We start from the raw sequence: 27444 nt of genomic DNA, 5'->3' as shown, positions 1-27444 counted from the left end.
AAATTCAATTCAAATACCACCAAACTGCCCTTACTACTTTAAAATTGTATGTCTACTTTACAAATATTGTCAAAAGTATGAAAATTATTGTTCATATTTTTCAAAACATAGGGGGGCGCTCTTGTATGGTCACCAATGGAAACTGTATGGTCATCTAGGGGTCACGTCTGGTACTGCAGCCAAACTAAATTTTACTGAAAGTTCATATTTTAAGATATCGATTTGCAATATAATTTGTTCACATATTTAGCTTTGTATTTCTGTCACTTTTAGCCTAAAGCAGGTTTTGTAAAATACATACTTTAAGTAATATAATAAAATACACATTTATTGTTTTATTATTTTCATAATAAAAAAAAAAGACACATCACTTTTCCCTTATTTAACTTTTCACTTCTCCTACAATCTGACATCTGTCTTCTTTAAAATTAGACCAAGCTTACATCCGTGCGGTTAAGGGGTAAAAACAGGTGTTTTATGGCTGTTAGGATATCTTCAAAACAGTGACTTTGGAATTTAGAGTAGGAAACTTTAAGTTGCTCTCTAATTTTGATTTCAACTGTGTCTACTATTGTTTTTCAGCTCAAAAATGGTTGTTCGAAATTCTACCTCAAATAGAATTAAGGCAGCAAGAACTACTGGAAGCCGTTATTTGGGAACAGAGATAGAGAGATACAGGAAGCCTCTTCCCCAAGACTCACGGAAAGCCAAAGAGGAGGCAGATTTGGCTGAGTGTCAGAAACAGTTTCGTGTGGCTCCTGTCCCTGAGCACATCTCTAAAGCTCTTTACGATGGCCTCATGCATGAACAGGAGCGCTTGAGGCAGGAAGGTCGTGAGCAGAGAAGAGATTTCCTCTTGACCATGCAGAAGCCCTTCATGTTCCTCAAGAGGGAGGAGAAAAAGCGAGAGAGGCTGAGGGAGGAGAAGGCCTCTGCCAATAAAAGTGTAAAAACACAACCGGTTCATGTGAGGAAACCAATACCGAAATCAGTCTCAGACCCCAGGTTCTCTGAACGATTGAAAGGTGCCATTTATTTAAATATTTAATCAAAGATAAAATATAATGGTTATTTTAAATAACCACACTTTTAGTCAAACGTTTGGAATCATTGAGATTTGTTTTTATGTTTTTTTTTTATTCTCATCATCATTTTTACGATTAAAAATACAGTCGAAGTAATTATACTATACAATATTATTATGAGAATAAAGAAGCTTCTTCTTGAATGTATTGTTAAGATTTTATTAGCAGCTTAAGTTGCTCATTTGAATGTCTCAAAGAAACCATTTTAATATGCTGCTGTGATGTTGAAGAAGCATTAAGATTTTGGAAAATATTAATTATGTTTTATAAATATCAATTCTAAAAACAGTTGTGCTGCTTAGTGTTGTTTGAAAAATTAGATTTTTTTTCCAGAATTTTTTAATGAAATGAAAGTTTAAAAGAACATATATTCATTTATAATTGATTATATTTAACATATTTTATTAAAATTTTCTCAGCATCCTTGAATGGCAATTTACATTAAAATAATAAATGAACTGTTTCTTATCAATAAACATAGTAGCTCAAAAGGTCGTGATCTGCATTATGTCATATCTTAAATGTCATTGGATTGTATTAAGTACATTCGGTGAAATAAGTATTGAACACGTCACCATTTTTCTCAGAAAACATATTTTTAAAGCTGCTGTTGACTTGAAATTTTCAGTGGATTTTGGTAACAACAAAAAAAAAAACATAAATGCTACAAAACAATATTAAATAGTTTACAAATTAAGTTTTGTGTAATAAAATGAAATGAAACAGGACACAAGCATTGAACACATGAAGAAAGGAAGGTGTAAAAAGGCAGCGAAAGTCCAGACAGTGACGGAAATCTCTCAGTAGTTGTTCAGCAACCCTCTGCCCTTCATTATTGTAATTTAATATCAGCTGCTTCAGTTCAACATTTGCATTACCAGGATGATTAAGATGTAACCAGAGTAGACATTTCAGCAAGAACTTTTTTTCTTACCAAAATGTGGTTCAATTCCATGTCACAGGTCCCCAGAAAAAAAACAAAAAAAAAACATGGTGTGTTGAATACTTATTTCCCCTACTGTATTTAATAATAACGTAATGTAATTGACAATTGAAAAAGGGAGGGAGAAAATAGTTTCACAGAGTGAGCCAAAATGTGTTTATTTGAGCCAAAATTTGTGTTTATATCCCTGAACAAAGTAAAATAAAGAAAGGTAACACAGTTACTCAATGAGTGCGGATCATGCCCTGTTTATAAGATTAACGCAGCACAATCTAATAATGCAGGAGCACAGTGCATACTTCACTTTAAACAAACATAAAAAACACAAAAAATCTAAAGGATCATGTGACACTGAAAACTGGAATAATGACGCTAAACATTTTGAGTTTGCATTACATCAATAAAAATCTTAAATAATAAATTATCATGTCACTGTTTTATTATATTTTTGATCAAGTAAATGCAGTCTTGGTCAGCTTTCTAGAGAGACATAAACAAAATCATTTCTCAATTATAAACTTTTGACCCGTAGTCTATGTATAAACTAAAATCCGTATGCAGTATATTTGATTTATTATTAAATAAAAATGATGGTTTATTGGTTTAATTAAATCAAATTTTCAGTATACTGACCCTAACTGTACACTAAAACTGTATTCATGTGACGCCTATTCAGAACAGGATCAGCAAAGGCAGATGCGCATTCATCTGAGAGCTCAACAGACTCTGAAAGCCGCTTCAGCTCCTATTCAAGAGCAGGAAGCCAGTGCTGATAAGCAGCCTCGCAGCACTCAGAAGAGCAAAAGCAAGATGCTGGGTTATTTGGACCAAGAGCTCTCCTTCAGACCTAAAATTAACACCACTGTACCTGACTTTGACAAGCTCCACCAGGCCTTTCAACAGAAGTCAATGGAGACGACAGAAAGGCGAGACGTTACTCAGTGTAAACCCTTCCAGCTGCGCACATCCACACTACAGCCTCGCCACCGGAGTCCAGAAAACTCAAAGGTTGCTATTTTCACGTGACTTTAGAGGTTTGAAGAACTTTTAAAATGACCATTGACATAATTCCTTTCGATTTTGTTCATGACTAGAATTCTACAGACAAGGTGACTATAAAGAGAAGCAGTTCGTTTGGTGGCCTGACATCTCTATCTATGGATACTCTTCCAACGTACATAACAGATGCTGCGAGGAAAAGATCTATGGCTGTAAGGTGAGCCGGACACTTACTCATGTTTACATCAAATCATTTAAGCATTTAATCTGTGCAATATGGTGGCTGAGAGTGCAAGTTAAAGTGTTAGTTCATCCAAAGGTCCCACTTTATATTAAGTGTCCTTAACTACTATGTACTTACATCAAAAATAAATACAATGTACTTACTGTGTTTATAATGTATTTGAGAACACTTGTGGTGCTTTTGAGTTAGGATAGGAGTTGGGTTATGGACAAGTTTGGTGGCATGGGTAGGTTTAAGGGTGGGTTAAGGTGTAAGGGATGGTCAACAGTGTATTTACAAATGTAATTACAAAAGTTAATTACAGATGTAATTACGTACATGTATTTAATCAAGCATAAGTACACAGTAAATACATGTATTTAACAAACTATTAGTTCCTATGTAAGTACATATTAGTTAAGGCCACTTAATATAAAGTGGGACCCATCCAAACATGAAGTTATGTTCATCTTGATAAACAAGTGGCGGAGTAGGTAGTGCTGTCGCCTCACAGCAAGAAGGTCGCTGGTTCGAACCTCGACTCAGTTGGCGTTTCTGTGCGGAGTTTGCATGTTCTCCCTGCCTTCGTGTGGGTTTCCTACGGGTGCTCCGGTTTCCCCCACAGTCCAAAGACATGTGGTACAGGTGAATTGGGTAGGCTAAATTGTCCGTAGTGGATGAGTATGTGTGTGAATATGTGTGTGGATGTTTCCCAGAGATGGGTTGCAGCTGGAAGGGCATCCGCTGCGTAAAAACTTGCTGGATAAGTTGACGCTTCATTCCGCTGTGGCGACCCTGTATTAATAAAGGGACTAAGCTGACAAGAAAATGAATGAATGAATGAAATCTGAGAGCAACAGTGCTGATTTATTTAAAATCCAGAAAAATATATATATAAAAAAAAAAACATTCTAAAAATAGACCTTATATACCTTCAGTTGCTCAACTGGAATGTTTAGAAGCTATGAGAGCACGTTTGTGCGCACATAAAACAAAAATAACAACTTTATCCAATGTGCACAATATACTGACACTGAGGAAAAGAAACTATTTTTGTTTTATGTGCAAACAAAAGTATCCTCATAGCTGGCTAATATTTTAATTTAACCACTGAAGACACATGGTGTGTCTTGACTTGAAGATGATTTTTGGCATTTGTCTGATTTTGAACAAGCTTGGGACTGTCGCTCTCAGGTTTCACCTAAAATATCTTAATATAAATGTTTGTGCTCTGATGATGGACAGGGTTGTAATACCATGAGAATGAGTATAATAACACACATTTTTGGGGGGTGGGTAAATTAACTTAAAAAAAAACATGTAAATTTGGAAAACATCTTAATTAGTTTGACCACGTATATGTAGCAGAGGCCAGCTAGTGAAGTGCTGTGCAGGTAAACCTCACTTCTCTGACTTCTAAAAGGTGCTCTAGCAACGGACACTAGAGGCCATGGACTTTAGCCTTTTTGGTAGAGCAACCGACTCTCATGCAAAAAGTCGCCAGTTCGATCCAGCTCAGAGTGTGTTGGGTGGTGTAGGACCAGTGATGTTACACATACACACACACATTTTCACAATACATGCAAAAACAGAAATGTTCTGCAAATAGACCACATTGAAAATTTATCGGGGACCCTAAAATATGACGAACCAGGCTGCTTTTGGTCTAGAGGAGTTTTAGTCAGATTTTTTAGCCATAATAATCTGACTAATTGCACAATTAACAGTAAATGAAATGTGATTTTAATGTTACGTTATACCGACTACACCGATGCCTCTTAACAGGAAGCAGTCGGATTCATCACATTTTTCATCACCCCAGACACATGTCTATTGTGGTTTGTGCTATTTGCAGTGTGTTTTTGTATTTGCATGTGTTGTGAGAATTTGTGTTGTCAAACTGATAATGTTTTCACAGTTTTAACTGAAGCATTTAAGCCAGTAGCTTGGTAGTTTTACAGAATACATTTTTTCAGAATTTTTTCAATGACCCAAAAACCAACACTGCGAAAAAAAAGCTTTTCTTACTTCGAGTTTTTGTCTGGTTTCTTTGCCAAATATCAAAATATTCTTAAATCAAGGAGTATTCTAGACAAGAAAATATATTGCCTTGTTTTTAGAAATAACACTTGAAAATGAAATGAGTTTTTTCTTAAAAGTAGTGAAATAATCTGCCAAAGGGGTAATCTTGTTTTCGCTTTGAAAAAGAAAACCTCACTTAATTTTGACATATTATTTCTGAAAACAAGATGATAATTTTACTTGTCTAGAAATTGCTCCTTGATTACAGAATTTTTACATATTTGGAATAGAAAAAGACAAAAACTGTGAGTAAGGAAAGTATTGTTTGCAGTAAATAAAATCTGCCTTTATAAAATAAATGATAAAGGATTATGGAACAAAATCAATGCCAAAAGTCTTGAATTAAAAAGCTTGTTGAACAGCACAAACTGAAAAAAATAATACACCATATTAACAAGTTCTTGCATTTTAATGACTTGAATTCCAGGGTTTGTATTTTTAGGTCCTGAAATTTAACATATCTGTTTATTTAAGCTGTGAATATTTCACAAAAAATATTTCAAACACGTTTTCATACTTAAAAATTCAATAATTCATATTAAATTTTCAGATTTCACTTACAAAATATTCAATACCCTTTAAAAATACGATGTTTAATATTCAAAAGGCAATTTTCAGTTGATTTTATTTCAGTTCAAATTTTCGCTTCCATAAATTCAGTGGAAGCATTTAATATTAATATCAATGCCTTGGACATTATAAATAATAAAAAGTATGAGTAAAATGAGTAAATGAGGTTTTAGTCATCTATATTTGCCCTTATGTAAGGGAAGCCAGCTGGTGATCACGTAAATCTCACTCCTCGGATCCAGTGACAGACGTTGTTCTGCAATCTTTAGCATCCTCAGAGCTTGTCTCCCATGCCGGTGTTACACGGCTCGCTCCCTGCTCGGACCGGTGTACTTGCACATAAACCGTCTTTTGATAAATATGCTGTTACACATTCTCTATCTTTATTGACTCTCTCTTCCATAGACGTGAAGTATTATATTAACAGCTAAAGAATATAAACGTAAGAGAAACAATTAGGTGTTACCTATTTTTATAATACAGTCATAGTCTTTTTTGCACAACTTATGATTTCACTAGATTTTAATGAAAGTTAAAAAAAGCATGTTTATAATTGTTCATTTTTAAATTTGTGTAATACAGTTTACACCAAAATTGGTCAATAGAAGATTGGAATAAGGTCTGAGTTTCGATTTATGCTGCATTTATTACAGATAGTACAGTATGGCCAAAATTTGTAATAAACAACAAAATTAAATTAAAAGTGGTGTAATAGTGTGGGAATATAATCTTGGCATACCTTGGGGACCTTTGTATCAATTAAAGCACTAGCCCTTGTACTATCAAACTGTGCCTTGGCCTGGCGCTTGGCAATCTCCAAAACTCTAATTTATTTTATTAAGCTATTAGAATGACCATATTTTATCCATAACCTACTGAAGAACAAAATAGTAGTTAATAGTAACATTGTTTTTAATAATAAACATTAAAAAACAACATGCAAATAAAAAGCCATCATCCTTTGAATTTTTTTTTTGCGACAAACATAATCAGCAGTATTTATTCCAGTATAATTAAGTGTTGGTTTATTAAATAAAACTGATATCCTAATAAAAATAATCATATTTTAAAAGGGTAATTTATACTGTGTCATATAGGAGATCTCTGGAGCTAAAGGACCTGAAGGAGCAGGAGAATGCAGACTGGATGAAGCAGCACAGAATCAGATCTCAGGCTATGAGCAAAGCAGTGGCGATGAGAGCAAAAGCAATGGACCCCCATAAGAGTCTCAAAGAGGTCTACCAGGAGAAACTCAAACAGCATCGGTGAGGAGTTTGTAAAAAAAAAAAATCTGATTGAATAAGCCATCTGGAATATAATTACTGATTATGGATGCTTGTTCACCTAGGCTAGCTGATCTGGAGAGAATAAAAGATTATCAAAGAGAGCTGAAGGAAATGAAAACACGAGTGACAGTGCGTCCATATCTCTTTGAGCAGGTTTCGCAGGTACACTGTTTAAAATTCAGAATTTAATCTTTTCCAAATACTTCCTATTTTACCATATACACTACCTGACAGAAGTCTTGTTGTTGATCCCAGTTGTAAGAGCAACAAACAATGACTTGACTTCCAGTTGATCATTTGCAAAAGTGGTAGGTCGATGTTTCTGATGAATCATCTGTTGAACTGCATCCCAATCATCACAAACACTGCAGAAGACCTATTGGAACGAGAAATCAGTCAAGTTTGGTGAAGGAAAAACCATGGTTTGGGGTTTCATTCAGTATGGGGGCGTGTGAGAGATCTGCAGAGTGGATGGCAACATCAACAGCCTGAGGTATCAACACATCATGCTGCCCATTACATCACAAACCACAGGAGAGAGCAAATTTTTTAGCAGGATAGGGCTCTTCAGCCTCTACATCAAAGTTGCTGAAAGCAAAGAAGGTCAAGGTGCCCTAAGATTGGCCAGCCCAGTCACCAGTTATGAACTTTATTGAGCATGTCTGGGGTAAGATGAAGAAGGAGGCATTGAAGATGAATCTAAAGAATCTTGATGAACTCTGGGAGAACGCTTTCTTTGCCATTCCAGATGACTTTATTAATAAGTGATTTGAGTCATTGCAGAGATGAATGGTTGCAGTCCTCCAAGCTTATGGGAGTCGTACACAATATTAACTCTTTTCCCACTACAGCATGACTTTATATTCTATACTGTAAATTATTTCTGTTTAGTGACAAGACTTTTGTCTAAGCAAAATCAGGCCTTACTGTCCTAATTAAATCATTAAAAATCAAGACATGATCATATTTTATTTTGGTAATGTAGGGTCCAGCCAGTTGGTCCAATGACGGTATCCAATGGTGGATGAAGGTTCACTGCATGTTCGGTCTTTCCAGTGCACAATGTTGATTTATATTAAACTTAACTCATATCTGACTCCAATTTTAGTATGAGATGGTTTAGAATATTAATATGTTTATCCTCGTTTTATCTGACTCCAATTATAAAACATTGAGAAGGTTATTTTGTTTCCTTTCACATTATTTTAGATTATGATTGAATATTCTCTTCGGTTCATCATTTTATGTTATTCTCGTTCATTGGGATCTCTATAACATCCTGAATCTTGTACCGGCCGAGTATACAATTTCTTAAGCACAAGCATGTCAGTCTTGGTCACTAAACAGGGGCGATTGACCGCTATCCTAAAAAGGCAGAACCCTACTTACTCAGATTAGGATATTTTTTATGTGGTCCCCATAGGTCTGCTACCTCCTAAATCAGACAGAGCTATTTAGTCATATAACGATCATTACTATAGAATTAAGCAGACCAGTCGTACTTAAACTAGTAGTAACTTTGAATAATCACTATACTATCTAAATAGTATTAAAAGTTTATCGGGTGAAGGACTATCCCCTTAGATATCCTTTTACAGCCTAAGTATACATGAATAAATGCCAATTTGTTAGTCGGAGCTCTAGAGACATCGTGTAACGTGCCGCAATGCTCCGTCTACCGTGTTCTAGTCCGCTACTAACCTGAACAGGGGCTTGTGGTGCTATGAAATTACCACAATCTACTAAAGATAATAACACGAACTCTGTTTGAATCATTCAAAACATAACAATTTATTAGTCAGGTAAATGTATTATGCCAATTCAATCAGTCAATTCATAAATGATCAATACAAAACATCAAATTATCAAAGATAAATCCAAGATGAAAAAGATGCATTCCTGACTTTGAAATATACATAACATGGGGCAGACCCCATGTTATGGGCTGATCTGGGTAGGCAGAATCGCCCTGAGTTTTTCTCAAACCTTGCCTTAAGTAATCCAAGAATTCCCTCAAGGAAGGGGGTGTGAACAAAAGGCATTCACACTTAGTGGCACACCCCTCTCAGTGGTTCAAAAGATGCCTGAAGTTATATATTTATTGTTCTGATTATGTCTATTTCTGAGAGAATGAGACCATTGTACCAATCACACTGAGACATTTCAAATGATATCAAACATGATAGTTAAAGTCAGTTTGGTTAATTCTAGAACATTCAAACATTCAAATGACCATATGTGTGAGTTGGGGGGATGAAGCAGACTCAGATGCAAATGCAGCAGGAACTGGTTTTTCCCGCATTCCCCTTGCTTAGTTGTGAAGTTACCAGTCTCTGTTTTCAGCTCATGTTTTGAATTGTCAAAGACATCAGAATATTTGCAATATTTCAATTCTTACAGATAACCCCCATTTGATCCCGTGGGTCAGATATAAATGTGTCCATGGGGTCACTATGTATCCTTGTTGAGGTCGTTCAGGGGCAATTCAAGACAGTCTCTGCAGCATTATCAGTTGTAAGTCGTGTTCAGCAGGTAGCTAAACAGGTCCAGGCTCGTTTTCACCTCTTTTGATGAGCCTGACCCGAATGCACTGCTCATTCAGTCCATACAGGCCTTCATAGCTTCCACTGTGTCCTTCCCCTGACAAAAGTGTCCACGTCGTGTGGGCTTCTCATAGTCTGCTTCTTCTGATGAATCTGGTCATCTCCAGATATGCAGACATCGGCATGTGGGGGTCTACAGTGTGTATACACTGCCTTCTCTCGGACACCTAAACAGCAACTTGATGGCTCAGCGATTGAACAGTTATGAACTTGTGTCATTCTGCATTGGAGAAAGTCATGAGGTTAAGCATAAAATATATGATCAAAACATAAAAGTCAGCAAGTGCGAGTCGTACAACTGGTCTCAGGTCTCTTTCAATCTGTTTAAATGGTCCAATCAAAAACAGATAAGTCTTTGTCACCACTGAGATAGGGTATAATGATAGGGAGAATATTAAATATTCTTGGTTTGAATTACTCAAGGTAAAGCTATCAAAAGGTCAGTGCAACTTATTAAAACAGTATAACAGGCAGTATGCATCATAAAACATATCATCATGACAATACATTCAAATAAATGACATTCATTTTCAAAATGAAAAAACGTGAAGATATTTGTCATACATGATAGTAATCACATTATTTAACCATAATTATGAAGGTATATCTATAATAATGTGTGTGTTTGTGTGTGTATGTTGTGTGGTGTGTGTGTGTGTGTGTGTGTGTGTGTGTGTGTTTATGTGTGTGTGTGTGTGTTTGTGTGTGTTTGTGTGTGTGTGTGTGTGTTTATGTGTGTGTGGGGGGGCTTGAACACAATTGATGGTATTTGTCAAATTTAAATGTCCTAGTGATTATTAGAAGTGTCCTCACTTCGGTTTAATTTTAATCACTTTAGCACTTATACCTGTTATTGGTGATAGATTGGAAAACCAGGGGCCCTCTGATTTGTCAACCATCCCCACAACAGTCAGTGTATCTATGGCAAGTTCGCCTCTATTGAAGTTTATACCATCAATTTGTTGTCAAAGCCATGCAAATGTGTAATTTCTTTTCAGCTGACAGAGGGTGTCAGAGGGTGTTTGTTGTCTCGTCTGTCATCAGATTAATTATTCTGTTCTATGTGTGTGAGGCTAATGTGTTTTGTTTGTATAAACATGGACAAAAGATCTTAACTAAAGAGATTTGACTCCTGGGTCTTTGAAGACTAAGGTGTTATCTATGTGCCTGGGTTTACCTGTGGCTATGTGTCAGTGTAATGCTCCGAACAATGGTAATCAACTTTTATAATTGTGTTGCAAAATTTTAGTCCTGTCTTAGCAGGGAGCCAGCATAAGAATGTGAACATGAGGTGTGTTCCGGCTCAAATTGATTCCATATAATATCTTTTACGGAGCATGTTAAGGTGCAATGTTCAAAGCTGGATCCTGTAAAAAATGCATTTTCATGGTTAATTTAATTATCACACTCTATACTCCTGTTTGTAGTTCAAACTGCAGCTATACAGGGGATAGCAGAGTTTTCTACTTTTGGAGATCAAAGAAACAAATATCATGAATTTCAACATAGTTAATTCCATTTTCATACAGGACATGTGGTTTAACATGTGTATAGTATAAAAACAAATTTAAAAATGCCACCAGGATTCGTGACAATAGAGTCTGTTGCTATTGGTCTTTGCAGGAACAATGCAGTAAAGTTCTTTATCGCCTCTAGGTAACCAGGGTTTTAGTCCCATTGCTATTAAGCAATTTGGGAAGATTTTAACCATGAGATCTTTCATGTCTCTGTTTAATTTAACATATAATAATTTACATCTTAGTTGAAGTAAGATGTTTTGTGAAATCACAAAGCCTCCTACAGTGCTGAATCCATTGATAAGATCAGCTGTGGATAATTGTTATTCTGATGACTGATCAAAGACTTTTTTCAGAGGACTCACTGCAGGTGAGGTGTTAGCACCACAGGGGTTCTTGCTTTGAGATGCAAGATGGAAGACTTTTGGCCTCAGGTTATGGCCTAACCTTTTGTTGCCCTCATTTGTATTTGTTTGATGTGGACCGGATCTGGAGTGTTCTTTGTTATTGGTCCGCCTAAGATGAGAACAAAAGCAGAGAGAACCATTTTTAGAATTTTCATCAGTTTCAAATTCAATCATGTGGAATTAATGTTAATGCATCATTTTGCAATATTAATTCTGGAAGCCACATGATGTTGCTGGTCAGATCTGTGAGTGTGTAACACCTGTTTACACAGTCTGCTGTATTCTGAGCATTATCTCCCAGTTCCGCTGAGGACATTTTTCTGAATCAATCAATGATTTTTCATTAATTTCAGTTCACAATCTAATGGGCCGATACCCATAGTTCATTTTTTTGCTCTCATTAACAGTCAGATCTGTTGGCAGAAATCATTTCACCCTTTTGGTGTTGTAGGGTGCAGCCAGTTGGTCCAATGACGGTATCCAATGGTGGATGAAGGTTCACTGCATGTTCGGTCTTTCCAGTGCACAATGTTGATCTATATTAAACTTAACTCATATCTGACTCCAATTTTAGTATGAGGTGGTTTAGAATATTAATATGTTTATCCTCGTTTTATCTGACTCCAATTATAAAACATTGATAAGATTATTTTGTTTCCTTTCACATTATTTTAGATTATGATTGAATATTCTTTTGATTTGTTATTATACCTTATTTTCATTTACTCAGATTCCGATAGCATCTCGAGTCTTGCACCGGCCGGGTATACAATCTCTTAATACAAGCTTGTCAGTCTTGGTCATTAAACAGAGGCGATTAACCACTCTCCTAAGAAGGCAGAACACTACTTACTCAATTTAGGAGATTTTTATGTGGTCCCCATGGATCTGTTATCTACTAATTCAAGACAGAGTATTTTAATAATAATCGCGCAGGATTATACTATTGTAGATGAAGACCTAAATATCCACATTTAAAGTAGTTTCAACAATATTTTGTTGTTCTAAATAGTTGGCCTTTTACAGTCCAAGTATACATGAAATAATGCCAATTTGCTAGTCGGATCTCTAACAACATTGTCTAGCGTGCCACGCTGCTCCGTCTAACATGTTTTAGTCCGTTACTAACCTGTACAGTGGCTTGTAGTGCTATGGACAACAACATTTATCAGTGATAATAACACGAGGTTTGAATAGTTCAAAACATAACAATTTATTAGTCAGGTAAATGTATTATGCCAATTCAATCAGTCAATTAATAAACGATCAATACAAAACATCAAATTATCAAAGATAAATCCAAGATTAAAAGATGCATTCCTGACTTTTTACATAACGTGTAAATTTTACATAACGTGGAGCCTAAGCTCCACGTTATGGGCTGATCTGGGTAGGCAGAATCGCCCTGAGTCCTTCTTAGGCCTTACCTTAAATAATCCAAGAATTCCCTCAAGGAAGGGGGTGTGAATGTATAACAAAAGGCATTCACACTTAGTGTCACACCCCTCACAGTGGATCAAAAGATGCCTGAAGTTATATATTTATTGTTCTGATTATGTCTATTTCTGAGAGAATGAGACCATTGTACCAATCGCACTGAGACATTTCAAATGATATCAAACATGATAGTTAAAGTCAGTTTGGTTAATTCTAGAACATTCAAACATTGAAATGACCATATGTGTGAGTTAGGGGGATGAAGCAGACTCAGATGCAAATGCAGCAGGAACTGGTTTTTCCCGCATTCCCCTTGCTGAGTTGTGAAGTTACCAGTCTCTGTTTTCAGCTCATGTTTTGAATTGTCAAAGACATCAGAATATTTGCAATATTTCAATTCTTACAGATAACCCCCATTTGATCCCGTGGGTCAGATATAAATGTGTCCATGGGGTCACTATGTATCCTTGTTGAGGTCGTTCAGGGGCAATTCAAGACAGTCTCTGCAGCATTATCAGTTGTAAGTCGTGTTCAGCAGGTAGCTAAACAGGTCCAGGCTCGTTTTCACCTCTTTTGATGAGCCTGACCCGAATGCACTGCTCATTCAGTCCATACAGGCCTTCATAGCTTCCACTGTGTCCTTCCCCTGACAAAAGTGTCCACGTCGTGTGGGCTTCTCATAGTCTGCTTCTTCTGATGAATCTGGTTATCTCCAGATATGCAGACATCGGCATGTGGGGGTCTACAGTGTGTATACACTGCCTTCTCTCGGACACCTAAACAGCAACTTGATGGCTCAGCGATTGAACAGTTATGAACTTGTGTCATTCTGCATTGGAGAAAGTCATGAGGTTAAGCATAAAATATATGATCAAAACATAAAAGTCAGCAAGTGCGAGTCGTACAACTGGTCTCAGGTCTCTTTCAATCTGTTTAAATGGTCCAATCAAAAACAGATAAGTCTTTGTCACCACTGAGATAGGGTATAATGATAGGGAGAATATTAAATATTCTTGGTTTGAATTACTCAAGGTAAAGCTATCAAAAGGTCAGTGCAACTTATTAAAACAGTATAACAGGCAGTATGCATCATAAAACATATCATCATGACAATACATTCAAATAAATGACATTCATTTTCAAAATGAAAAAAAAACGTGAAGATATTTGTCATACATGATAGTAATCACATTATTTAACCATAATTATGAAGGTATATCTATAATAATGTGTGTGTTTGTGTGTGTATGTTGTGTGGTGTGTGTGTGTGTGTGTGTGTGTGTGTGTGTGTGTGTGTGTGTGTGTGTTTATGTGCGTGTGGGGGGGCTTGAACACAATTGATGGTATTTGTCAAATTTAAATGTCCTAGTGATTATTAGAAGTGTCCTCACTTCGGTTTAATTTTAATCACTTTAGCACTTATACCTGTTATTGGTGATAGATTGGAAAACCAGGGGCCCTCTGGTTTGTCAACCATCCTCATAACAGTCAGTGTATCTATCCTTAAATTTATCGGCAAATTCGCCTTTATTGAAGTTTTATACCATCAATTTGTTGTCAAAGCCATGCAAATGTGTAATTTCTTTTCAGCTGACAGAGGGTGTCAGAGGGTGTTTGTTGTCTCGTCTGTCATCAGATTAATTATTCTGTTCTATGTGTGTGAGGCTAATGTGTTTTGTTTGTATAAACATGGACAAACGATCTCAATTAAGGAGATTTGACTCCTGGGTCTTTGAAGACTAAGGTGTTATCTATGTGCCTGGGTTTACCTGTGGCTATGTGTCAGTGTAATGCTCCGAACAATGGTAATCAACTTTTATAATTGTGTTGCAAAATTTTAGTCCTGTCTTAGCAGGGAGCCAGCATAAGAATGTGAACATGAGGTGTGTTCCGGCTCAAATTGATTCCATATAATATCTTTTACGGAGCATGTTAAGGTGCAATGTTCAAAGCTGGATCCTGTAAAAAATGCATTTTCATGGTTAATTTAATTATCACACTCTATACTCCTGTTTGTAGTTTAAACTGCAGCTATACAGGGGATAGCAGAGTTTTCTACTTTTGGAGATCAAAGAAACAAATATCATGAATTTCAACATAGTTAATTCCATTTTCATACAGGACATGTGGTTTAACATGTGTATAGTATAAAAACAAATTTAAAAATGCCACCAGGATTCGTGACAATAGAGTCTGTTGCTATTGGTCTTTGCAGGAACAATGCAGTAAAGTTCTTTATCGCCTCTAGGTAACCAGGGTTTTAGTCCCATTGCTATTAAGCAATTTGGGAAGATTTTAACTATGAGATCTTTCATGTCTCTGTTTTGTGAAATCACAAAGCCTCCTACAATGCTGAATCCATTGATAAGATCAGCTGTGGATAATTGTTATTCTGATGACTGATCAAAGACTTTTTTCAGAGGACTCACTGCAGGTGAGGTGTTAGCACCACAGGGGTTCTTGCTTTGAGATGCAAGATGGAAGACTTTTGGCCTCTCAGGTTATGGCTTAACCTTTTGTTGCCCTCATTTGTATTTGTTTGATGTGGACCGGATCTGGAGTGTTCTTTGTTATTGGTCCGCCTAAGATGAGAACAAAAGCAGAGAGAACCATTTTTAGAATTTTCATCAGTTTCAAATTCAATCATGTGGAATTAATGTTAATGCATCATCTTGCAATATTAATTCTGGAAGCCACATGATGTTGCTGGTCAGATGTGAATTGCTGTTGTTGATTTCAGCATATTGTGAGTGTGTACATCTGTTTATACAGTCTGCTGTATTCTGAGCATTATCTCCCAGTTCCGCTGGGGACATTTTTCTGAATCAATCAATGATTTTTCATTAATTTCAGTTCACAATCTAATGGGCCGATACCCATAGTTCATTTTTTGCTCTCATTAACAGTCAGATTTGTTGGCAGAAATCATTTCACCCTTTTGGTGTTCTCTGCTTAACGGTTGTCATTTTATGGTGTGACTCACAGATTCTTAGATCTTTTGACCCATAAAAACTTTGGTAACTCTGAATGTTATCATATCCATCCCCCTTTCATTATTTTTCTGGTGAGTTTAACTCTCTGATCAAATTTTAATTGTAGGTGGTGTTTTTCAGCGAGGATTTTATTGGTTTACAATCAGTTATGCTATAGTAGTTCTGTCAGTGTTTTCATTAAGCATAAAGAAAGCAAACCTCCTCAAGATGAAAGATGTTTCATCTTTAGTCTTTAGTGCCATGATTAGCGATCATAATATAATGTTCATTATTGTTTATTCCTAATGTAATTATATTATATTAAAATAGTAAATATTAAAATTTAATTATATCTGGTCTCTGGAGAGTGTTTTTAGAACAACAGTGCATTTTAGCTTAATGCTTTTATCTTGTGATCAGGGCTGTGTTTGCTTGTAAGTTGCATGGAGAACAAAAGGGTCAGCAAAGGCTTATGGCCAAATGGAAGAATGTAATTGTTTTATGCAAATACAGCAAACACATTCTGAGCATCTTATTATCACTGAGGTGAGATTTCTCTGCTCTCTGTCAGGACATTTGAATATGAAAAGGTTTGAGCAATTAGGAGGTCTAAGGGCTGATTTAAAGTTAAAATCTTAGAATTTCTTTTATATTTAGTCTGTTTTGAGATTAAATTAAAGTATAGTGGATATTTTACACTGTAAACCCTAATGCTGTAACTAAATAATTGAATTGAGCTCTATTAACTTAAATCCTTAAAATTCGTTTATCTTAATTAACCTTAATGAGTATTCAGAACTTTTTCTTATTTTTGAGTTTGAAAAAATGTAATCTTTAAAAAATGCTATCAAAATGTATGAGCTGGGTGACTAAGTATTTAAAGTTTGGAAAAATTAAAATAATTAAGTTAATTGCAATTAAAATGTATAAGTTGAGTAACTTGGGTATTTTAAGTTAGTTGAAGTGTCTTGCATGAGTATAACAAACTCAAAACTTAATGTTTCTGTTCACTTAAAATAGATAATTTCATAACTTAAAAAATTTGACATAACTGATTGCCTCAAATTTTTTTTGTTTTGTCAACTTATTCGGGATTACAGTGTAGTTGATCAGCATCATATTTGAATTTATCACCATTATATTTAAATGACAAATTTCTGATTTGTAAAAGCAGATTTTTCATTAGAGCCTATTTGTCTTTTTTGCAATCAAATCATTCTGTTCTGCTCACCTTTATTTTTCACATGCAAATGCCTTTAAACAGACTGTTGTTATTAATCCAATTTAAAAGTTTACAATTGTTTTTAAATCTTAAACCATTTTTTCCTGTTTTCCTTTTTTCCATTTTTCTCTTTTTTATAAAACAGTAGATTTAAAACAATGATAGTTTTTGATTTAAACTTTTAGGATCTAATTTATAACTCTCCACTGAGTCCCAGAATATAATTCGGATGATGTTATTCCAATTTTAAGCTTCAACTCTTGCTGCCTAGCAGACAAAGAGATTTCAGAGCAAGGGATGGCATTTATCTATAATGCTGCTATCATGTCCCTGATAATCAAAGTGGTTTTGTCTAATTCTCAACCCCACCGGATAACGCATTCCGGTCTAACATTTTTGAGCATTTCCGACTCATTCTATCAATGTGTTTATATAGGGTGCGTCCAGCTTTCCCTCAACATTTCTAATAGGCAAAGAAGAATTGACTTACCACAGCAGCTGAAGATAGAATAGAAGATCCAAACCTCTTGCTTGATATAAATCCATTTTGTGCTGGAAAGACGTAACTCGCCTGAGTTGGGAGATCACGGAGATGGGTCACCATTTTGTAGGGTGCAGCCAGTTGGTCCAATGACGGTATCCAATGGTGGATGAAGGTTCACTGCATGTTCGGTCTTTCCAGTGCACAATGTTGATCTATATTAAACTTAACTCATATCTGACTCCAATTTTAGTATGAGGTGGTTTAGAATATTAATATGTTTATCCTCGTTTTATCTGACTCCAATTATAAAACATTGATAAGATTATTTTGTTTCCTTTCACATTATTTTAGATTATGATTGAATATTCTTTTGATTTGTTATTATACCTTATTTTCATTTACTCAGATTCCGATAGCATCTCGAGTCTTGCACCGGCCGGGTATACAATCTCTTAATACAAGCTTGTCAGTCTTGGTCATTAAACAGAGGCGATTAACCACTCTCCTAAGAAGGCAGAACACTACTTACTCAATTTAGGAGATTTTTATGTGGTCCCCATGGATCTGTTATCTACTAATTCAAGACAGAGTATTTTAATAATAATCGCGCAGGATTATACTATTGTAGATGAAGACCTAAATATCCACATTTAAAGTAGTTTCAACAATATTTTGTTGTTCTAAATAGTTGGCCTTTTACAGTCCAAGTATACATGAAATAATGCCAATTTGCTAGTCGGATCTCTAACAACATTGTCTAGCGTGCCACGCTGCTCCGTCTAACATGTTTTAGTCCGTTACTAACCTGTACAGTGGCTTGTAGTGCTATGGACAACAACATTTATCAGTGATAATAACACGAGGTTTGAATAGTTCAAAACATAACAATTTATTAGTCAGGTAAATGTATTATGCCAATTCAATCAGTCAATTAATAAACGATCAATACAAAACATCAAATTATCAAAGATAAATCCAAGATTAAAAGATGCATTCCTGACTTTTTACATAACGTGTAAATTTTACATAACGTGGAGCCTAAGCTCCACGTTATGGGCTGATCTGGGTAGGCAGAATCGCCCTGAGTCCTTCTTAGGCCTTACCTTAAATAATCCAAGAATTCCCTCAAGGAAGGGGGTGTGAATGTATAACAAAAGGCATTCACACTTAGTGTCACACCCCTCACAGTGGATCAAAAGATGCCTGAAGTTATATATTTATTGTTCTGATTATGTCTATTTCTGAGAGAATGAGACCATTGTACCAATCGCACTGAGACATTTCAAATGATATCAAACATGATAGTTAAAGTCAGTTTGGTTAATTCTAGAACATTCAAACATTGAAATGACCATATGTGTGAGTTAGGGGGATGAAGCAGACTCAGATGCAAATGCAGCAGGAACTGGTTTTTCCCGCATTCCCCTTGCTGAGTTGTGAAGTTACCAGTCTCTGTTTTCAGCTCATGTTTTGAATTGTCAAAGACATCAGAATATTTGCAATATTTCAATTCTTACAGTGTTCTCTGCTTAACGGTTGTCATTTTATGGTGTGACTCACAGGTTAGATCTTTTGACCCATAAAAACTTTGTTAACTCTGAATGTTATCATATCCATCCCCCTTTCATTATTTTTCTGGTGAGTTTAATTCTCTGATCAAATTTTAATTGTAGGTGGTGTTTTTCAGCGAGGATTATATTGGTTTACAATCAGTTATGCTATAGTAGTTCTGTCAGTGTTTTCATTAAGCATAAAGAAAGCAAACCTCCTCAAGGTGAATGTTTCACCCTTGGTCTTTAGTGCCATGATTGGCGATTATAATATAATGTACATTATTGTTTATTCCTAATGTAATTATATTATATTAAAAATAGTATGTATTAAATATAATTATATCTGGTCTCTGGAGAGTGTTTTTAGAATGGCAGTGCATTTTAGCTTAATGCTTTTATCTTGTGATCAGGGCTGTGTTTGCTTTTAGGTTGCATGGAGAACAAAAGGGTCAGCAAAGGCTTGTAGCCAAATGGAAGAATGTTATTGTTTTATGCAAATACAGCAAACACATTCTGAGCATCTTATTATCACTGAGGTGAGATTTCTCTGCTCTCTGTCAGGACATTTGAATATGAAAAGGTTTGAGCCATCAGAAGGTCTAAGGGCTGATTTAAAGTTAAAATCTTAGAATTTCTTTTATATTTAGTCTGTTTTGAGATTAAATTAAAGTATAGTGGATATTTTACACTGTAAACCCTAATGCTGTAACTAATTAATTGAATTGAGCTCTATTAACTTAAATCCTTAAAATTCGTTTATCTTAATTAACCTTAATGAGTATTCAGAACTTTTTCTTATTTTTGAGTTTGAAAAAATGTAATCTTTAAAAAATGCTATCAGCTGGGTGATTTAAGTATTTAAAGTTGAAAGAAATTAAAGCAATTAAGTTAATTGGTATTAAAATGTATGAGCTGGGTGACTAAGTATTTAAAGTTTGGAAAAATTAAAATAATTAAGTTAATTGCAATTAAAATGTATAAGTTGAGTAACTTGGGTATTTTAAGTTAGTTGAAGTGTCTTGCATGAGTATAACAAACTCAAAACTTAATGTTTCTGTTCACTTAAAATAGATAATTTCATAACTTAAAAAATTTGACATAACTGATTGCCTCAAATTTTTTTTAAGTTTTGTCAACTTATTCGGGATTACAGTGTAGTTGATCAGCACCATATTTGAATTTATCACCATTAAATTTAAATGGCAAATTTCTGATTTGTAAAGGCAGAGTTTTCATTAGAGCTTATTTGTCTTTTTTGCAATCAAATCATTCTGTTCTGCTCACCTTTATTTTTCACATGCAAATGCCTTAAACAGACTGTTGTTATTAATCCAATTTAAAAGTTTACAATTGTTTTTAAATCTTAAACCATTTTTTTCCTGTTTTCCTTTTTTCCATTTTTCTCTTTTTTATAAAACAGTAGATTTAAAACAATGGATAGTTTTTAATTTAAACTTTTAGGATCTAATTTATGACTCTCCACTGAGTCCCAGAATATAATTTGGATGATGTTATTCCAATTTTAAGCTTCAACTCTTGCTGCCTAGCAGACAAAGAGATTTCAGAGCAAGGGATGGCATTTATCTATACTGCTGCTATCATGTCCCTGATAATCAAAGTGGTTTTGTCTAATTCTCAACCCCACCGGATAACGCATTCCGGTCTAACATTTTTGAGCATTTCCGACTCATTCTATCAATGTGTTTATATAGGGTGCGTCCAGCTTTCCCTCAACATTTCTAATAGGCAAAGAAGAATTGACTTACCACAGCAGCTGAAGATAGAATAGAAGATCCAAACCTCTTGGTTGATATAAATCCATTTTGTGCTGGAAAGACGTAACTTGCCTGAGTTGGGAGATCACGGAGATGGGTCACCATTTTGTAGGGTCCAGCCAGTTGGTCCAATGACGGTATCCAATGGTGGATGAAGGTTCACTGCATGTTCGGTCTTTCCAGTGCACAATGTTGATTTATATTAAACTTAACTCATATCTGACTCCAATTTTAGTATGAGATGGTTTAGAATATTAATATGTTTATCCTCGTTTTATCTGACTCCAATTATAAAACATTGAGAAGGTTATTTTGTTTCCTTTCACATTATTTTAGATTATGATTGAATATTCTCTTCGGTTCATCATTTTATGTTATTCTCGTTCATTGGGATCTCTATAACATCCTGAATCTTGTACCGGCCGAGTATACAATTTCTTAAGCACAAGCATGTCAGTCTTGGTCACTAAACAGGGGCGATTGACCGCTATCCTAAAAAGGCAGAACCCTACTTACTCAGATTAGGATATTTTTTATGCGGTCCCCATAGGTCTGCTACCTCCTAAATCAGACAGAGCTATTTAGTCATATAACGATCATTACTATAGAATTAAGCAGACCAGTCGTACTTAAACTAGTAGTAACTTTGAATAATCACTATACTATCTAAATAGTATTAAAAGTTTATCGGGTGAAGGACTATCCCCTTAGATATCCTTTTACAGCCTAAGTATACATGAATAAATGCCAATTTGTTAGTCGGAGCTCTAGAGACATCGTGTAACGTGCCGCAATGCTCCGTCTACCGTGTTCTAGTCCGCTACTAACCTGAACAGGGGCTTGTGGTGCTATGAAATTACCACAATCTACTAAAGATAATAACACGAACTCTGTTTGAATCATTCAAAACATAACAATTTATTAGTCAGGTAAATGTATTATGCCAATTCAATCAGTCAATTCATAAATGATCAATACAAAACATCAAATTATCAAAGATAAATCCAAGATGAAAAAGATGCATTCCTGACTTTGAAATATACATAACATGGGGCAGACCCCATGTTATGGGCTGATCTGGGTAGGCAGAATCGCCCTGAGTTTTTCTCAAACCTTGCCTTAAGTAATCCAAGAATTCCCTCAAGGAAGGGGGTGTGAACAAAAGGCATTCACACTTAGTGGCACACCCCTCTCAGTGGTTCAAAAGATGCCTGAAGTTATATATTTATTGTTCTGATTATGTCTATTTCTGAGAGAATGAGACCATTGTACCAATCACACTGAGACATTTCAAATGATATCAAACATGATAGTTAAAGTCAGTTTGGTTAATTCTAGAACATTCAAACATTCAAATGACCATATGTGTGAGTTGGGGGGATGAAGCAGACTCAGATGCAAATGCAGCAGGAACTGGTTTTTCCCGCATTCCCCTTGCTTAGTTGTGAAGTTACCAGTCTCTGTTTTCAGCTCATGTTTTGAATTGTCAAAGACATCAGAATATTTGCAATATTTCAATTCTTACAGTAAAATAAACGTAATCTAGAGGCCTTTGCCTTTCATATAAGCCACTTCTGATACCAAATGATCAACTAGAAGTCAAGTTATTTTTTGTTGTTCCTAAAACTTAAATAGGCGACAAGACTTTTGTCAGGTAGTGCATTTCTGAGTCAACATTAAAAAAGGGGTTTTTAAGCATCAGTACAAAAAAAAAAAAAATATCACAGCTTAAATCACAGCTTGTTCATACATTAAAATGTGTCCTGTTTATTTTATTAGTTATTTCTGAGGAAAATATAATGACTACTTTACTATGTTTACAGGCAACATGCACTAAAAACTCACAGACACACACAAAAATCTTGTCAGTCAATTTTAGAGAATTGGATTGATGACATTTTTGAAAAAGTATCACAGTACAGCCATGATTATATACCAATACTATATGTTATTTTCAATACCTTTTGAGTTATTATTTTAAATCTTTATACTTTGGCATTATTCTTAAAACCAATAGATTTTACCATTTCATAGCCAGAAGATTTGAATCATCCAATATTAGATCAAATTCAGTATGATCACATATTTTTTTATCTATTTTAACTTTTGCCCAGTATTGGGTTGCAGCTGGAAGGGCATCCGCTGCTGAACAAGTTGGCAGTACATTCCGCTGTGGTGATCCCTGATTAATAAAGGGATAAGCCAAATAGAAAAGGAATGAACGAATAAATATTTTAACATATAAAGTGCAGTATATAACTACAGGTGAGATTAAGTTTATGTAGTTACATTTGTCTTGCTGAATGACCCATGTTTGTTATTGATTTTGTTATTTATACTTGTATTTATATACTTGAAATTACTAAAACATTAAAGTAAACACTTTTGTCTAACATTAAAGGCACAGTTCACCCAAAAATGAAATTTCTGCCATGATTTACTCACCCTCCACTTGTTTCAAACCTGTTTGAGTTTCTTCTTTTTGGTGTACGCAAAGGAAGATAAACTGAAGAATGTTGAAAAATCACTTATTGATTTCCATTGTAATTTTTGTCCCAATTATAGTCGCTTTTCCCCTAACATTCTTCAGAATATCTTCCTTTGAACCACTTGTGTGTGAGGAAATGGTGAGGAAATGTTCAAATGTTCATGCAGTATACACAGTACAATATATACAATATTTTTGTAAATTAATTTGGATGCAACTCATGTCTTATGCTTTCAGAAAAATGCCAAAAATAATGCTGAACGCAGGTATAGGAACACTTTAGAACAAGCAGGCTTGGACGAAAACTTTGTGAGATCAAAAGGAGAAAGGAAAAAGGGCAGTGATGTGGACAATGACTCTGCGGATGAGGATCATCACAGCACTGAAAGCGAAACTCAAAAGAGGTTTGCAGACTCATAAATGATGGGGAGGGTTGGTTCATCTTTTTACTTTTTACACTGAATATGTGTTATGATTATCAAAGAGCAGAACAAATATGTTAAAATCAAAAGTTTTACAGTGTGGTAAAGAATTTATCGTAGTTTTGATAAAAAAAACTGCCATTGCTTCCTCTCTTGTGGCCTGTACCATTCAAAATAAACTCTTACTGATTGGAAATACAGTGCATGCGGTTAAAAAGATTATAGATCTTCTTTTTTATGATTTTATGTCGTCCGTGAATAAGCTTTATTGTCATTGGCATAGTAAAGTAACCAGACAAATATTATGATCTACTGGTCAAGTTGTACTGCTATCTTTTTTTCACAGTACAGGAAGTGAGGAGGACGGCGTCACAAATGAGGAGGAAAAAGAAGTGCATGTGGAAACCAAAGAGGAAGAGACGTGCTGACAGAAAACGTGTATAACATCGATATTCCATATGTGAAGGGGAGACTGATGGAAAAAATCACTGGCAGATCATTTCAGTTTTAAAGGGGGTCATGAAATGCTGTTTCAGTCTTTTATATTAAGTTCCTCAATGTTGCTTTAAAGCTTGCATAGATTCTTGTCACAAAAAATGTATCATTTTGCTAAAAATAATTGTTTGCGTTCTAAGTGTTTTGCATATCACTATCTGTACATTGTCATTACCTTTTACAGAAACAACAAAAACATCCACTGCTCTGACTGGCTGTTATTCAGAATCCATAGCCCTCAAATCAGATCAAATCAAATCAAATCACTTTTATTGTTACGTCATCAGCAGCACATGTATGAGTGAAAAGCTTAGGTGCTGGCTCCAGACAGTGCAAACATTTAGACAACATACTCCAAAAAATGTTATTTAGCAATGTTGACAATAATACGTAAAGGACAATAAATACATAAAATTTTATCTTAAAGCAGGGTTCACCAATCTCGGTCCTGGAGGGCCGGTGTCCCTGCAGGATTTAACTCCAACTTGCCTCAACACACCTGCCTGGGTGTTTCAACTATACCTAGTAAGACCTTGATTAGCTTGTTCGGGTGTGTTTGATTAGGGTTGGAGCTCCAGGACACCGGCCCTCCAGGTACAAGTTTGGTGACCACTGTCTTAAAAGAACAGCACTTTTTTTGGAAATAGAAAAGTTATACAGTTGAGTTTTACAATTTTTTAATCCATTTAGTCGATCTCCAGGTTTGGTATGAGCACTTTTCACTTAGCTTAGCATAGCTTAGCTTAGAGCAGGGGTATCAAAAACAAATCCTGGAGGGCCGCAGCCCTGCACAGTTTAGTTCCATCTTTCTCCAACACACTTACCTGAAGGATTCAAACAAACTTGAAGGACTCAATTAGTTTGATCAGGTGTGTTTAATTAGGGTTGAAACTAAAGCTGCGGTCACACTGCACTTTATTTCCCGTAGACTTCCATTCATACACGCTCGAGTGCGTCCAACTGGAAACGTAAGCTCATGCGACAAGTTTTGTAGTTCGCTGTGTTCGAAGTTTGGTGAAGTCTGACCTGTGAATTCGCATCACATGATTGCGTGAGACCAATCCAAGATCAAAACATGATCTGATGAGGAATTTAAAACATGGACCAATCGCTCGCTTTTTTTAATGTCTAATCATCTTGTTTATTACCATCCCTTTTAACAGCACTGTACGACAGAATTTCACACACACCAACTCTAGCGTGACTGCGGCATTACCTGCAGGTTTCAAACAAGCCTGAAGATCTCAATTAGTTTGATCAGGTTGGTTTAATTAGGGTTGTAACTGAACTGTTCAGAATTGCGGCCCTCCAGGAACTGAGTTTGACACCTGTGGTATAGATCATTGAATCAGTTTTTAGCAGCTCTCTCAAAAAACTCAAGTGTTTACTTCCAAGCTACATTCAACTAAAAACAGCAACCTTTAATTTTCTGTCAGTTCAACCTTAAATGTATTCAAACTCTTTTTGAGTGAGATGCTAATTTATCACTGTGATCCAATGATTTATGGTAAGCTAAACTAAAAGTGCTCCTGGATATCAGCTGAATTGATTAACAAAGGGTAAAACACAACTGTTTAATTCTAGTGGAGTTGTAAAATGAGCCTATTCTCCAAGAAAAGAGGAGTGTTGCTTTGAAAGGTGTGTTGCAAGCATCTACTCAGGGGCGCGTTTCCCAAACAATGACATTATTCGCGGCTGAACTATCATAGTACGATGCATCATTTGGGAAAAGAACGATGTAGTGATGAGTGTTTGCCAAAACTTGTTGATTCTCTGTCGCAGATCCATCGTTTGAACCACATTAGTTATAACGTTAAACGCCCATAATTATGCTCTAAACAGGGTGAAGTAACAACTCCTTTAGGAAAAAAAACCCCATAATTTTTGTCCAAATGACATTGTTTTACAGGATCACACATTTTAAAAAAGTCTAATATTAGTTTTGGTAAAAACATGCACTCGTTTTCCATATTAATTGAAATATATGTAAACGACGCATATAGGACTGATTTATGTTTGCTTTACAAATATAATTGAGAATACTACATATAAAATCACTCAGCTATCATTCATAAATCATATAAATCATTAATGGTTGTAGGCCGAATTTACAGTGTAGGCTTTTTTATTAAGAAATGAAAAAAAATCTACTTAAAATCTTTATTATTATTATTTAAGGAGGATTTTGTTTATTTATTCATTTATTTATTTTTTGAAAAGTCTACTTTTACAATTTGACATTCAAACCACTGCAGAAATGTTCTAACCAACAGGCCCATGTACAGTACAGATACATTTCTTTAAAAAAAACCCAACTATAAATTGAAAACCATTAATGTATGATATATGTTTTTGTTTTCAAAAGCTTTGGACACGTAACGTAAATTCGGCTTTTAAATAATAGGTCACCTATAGCTTTCGTCATAAGCCACGGCTGCCTTCAAAATGGCAAAAATGTTTTTAAAGAGCACTGTGAAGGGAACGGCGAGGTAGTGGTGCAGTAGGTAGTGCTGTCGCTTCACAGCAAGAAGGTCGCTGGTTCGAACCTCGGCTCAGTTGGCGTTTCTGTGTGGAGTTTGCATGTTCTCCTTGCCTTCGCGTGGGTTTCCTCCGGGTGCTCCGTTTTCCCTCACAGTCCAAAGACATGCGGTACAGGTGAATTTGGTCGGCTAAATTGTCTGTAGTGTATGAGTGTGTGTGTGAATGTGTGTGTGTGGATGTTTCCCAGAGATGGGTTGCGGCTGGAAGGGCATCCGCTGCGTAAAAACTTGCTGGATAAGTTGGCGGTTCATTCCGCTGTGGCGACCCCGGATTAATAAAGGGATGAATGAATGTGAGGGGAACGCAATTGTCAATATGATTGCTAAATCTGAACTGTAAA

At 35.5% G+C, this 27444-nt stretch overlaps 1 protein-coding gene across 3 annotated transcripts in view; it reads left to right on the top strand.

Moving 5' to 3' along the window:
- Positions 1-26295, top strand: part of fam161b (FAM161 centrosomal protein B) — a 30304-nt gene extending 4009 nt beyond the window's left edge. The window contains exons 3-9 of one of the 3 annotated variants that reach the window (XM_692802.9): positions 583-1025; positions 2705-3036; positions 3123-3244; positions 7000-7167; positions 7251-7350; positions 23884-24050; positions 24415-26295. In XM_692802.9, coding sequence (XP_697894.3) covers positions 583-1025; positions 2705-3036; positions 3123-3244; positions 7000-7167; positions 7251-7350; positions 23884-24050; positions 24415-24496 — 1414 coding nt within the window. In that variant the 3' untranslated portion in view covers positions 24497-26295. Of the gene's footprint in view, positions 1-582; positions 1026-2704; positions 3037-3122; positions 3266-3733; positions 4073-6999; positions 7168-7250; positions 7351-7443; positions 10935-23883; positions 24051-24414 lie in introns of those variants that run through there. The other 2 variants (XM_021467472.3, XM_073927748.1) reach the window with 2 other exon arrangements.
- The last annotated feature ends 1149 nt before the right edge of the window (positions 26296-27444 follow it).

Source organism: Danio rerio, chromosome 17 (genome assembly GCF_049306965.1).
Source record: "Danio rerio strain Tuebingen ecotype United States chromosome 17, GRCz12tu, whole genome shotgun sequence".
NCBI classification, from domain to species: Eukaryota; Metazoa; Chordata; class Actinopteri; order Cypriniformes; family Danionidae; genus Danio; species Danio rerio.
This window is presented reverse-complemented; position numbering and strand designations above follow the sequence as displayed.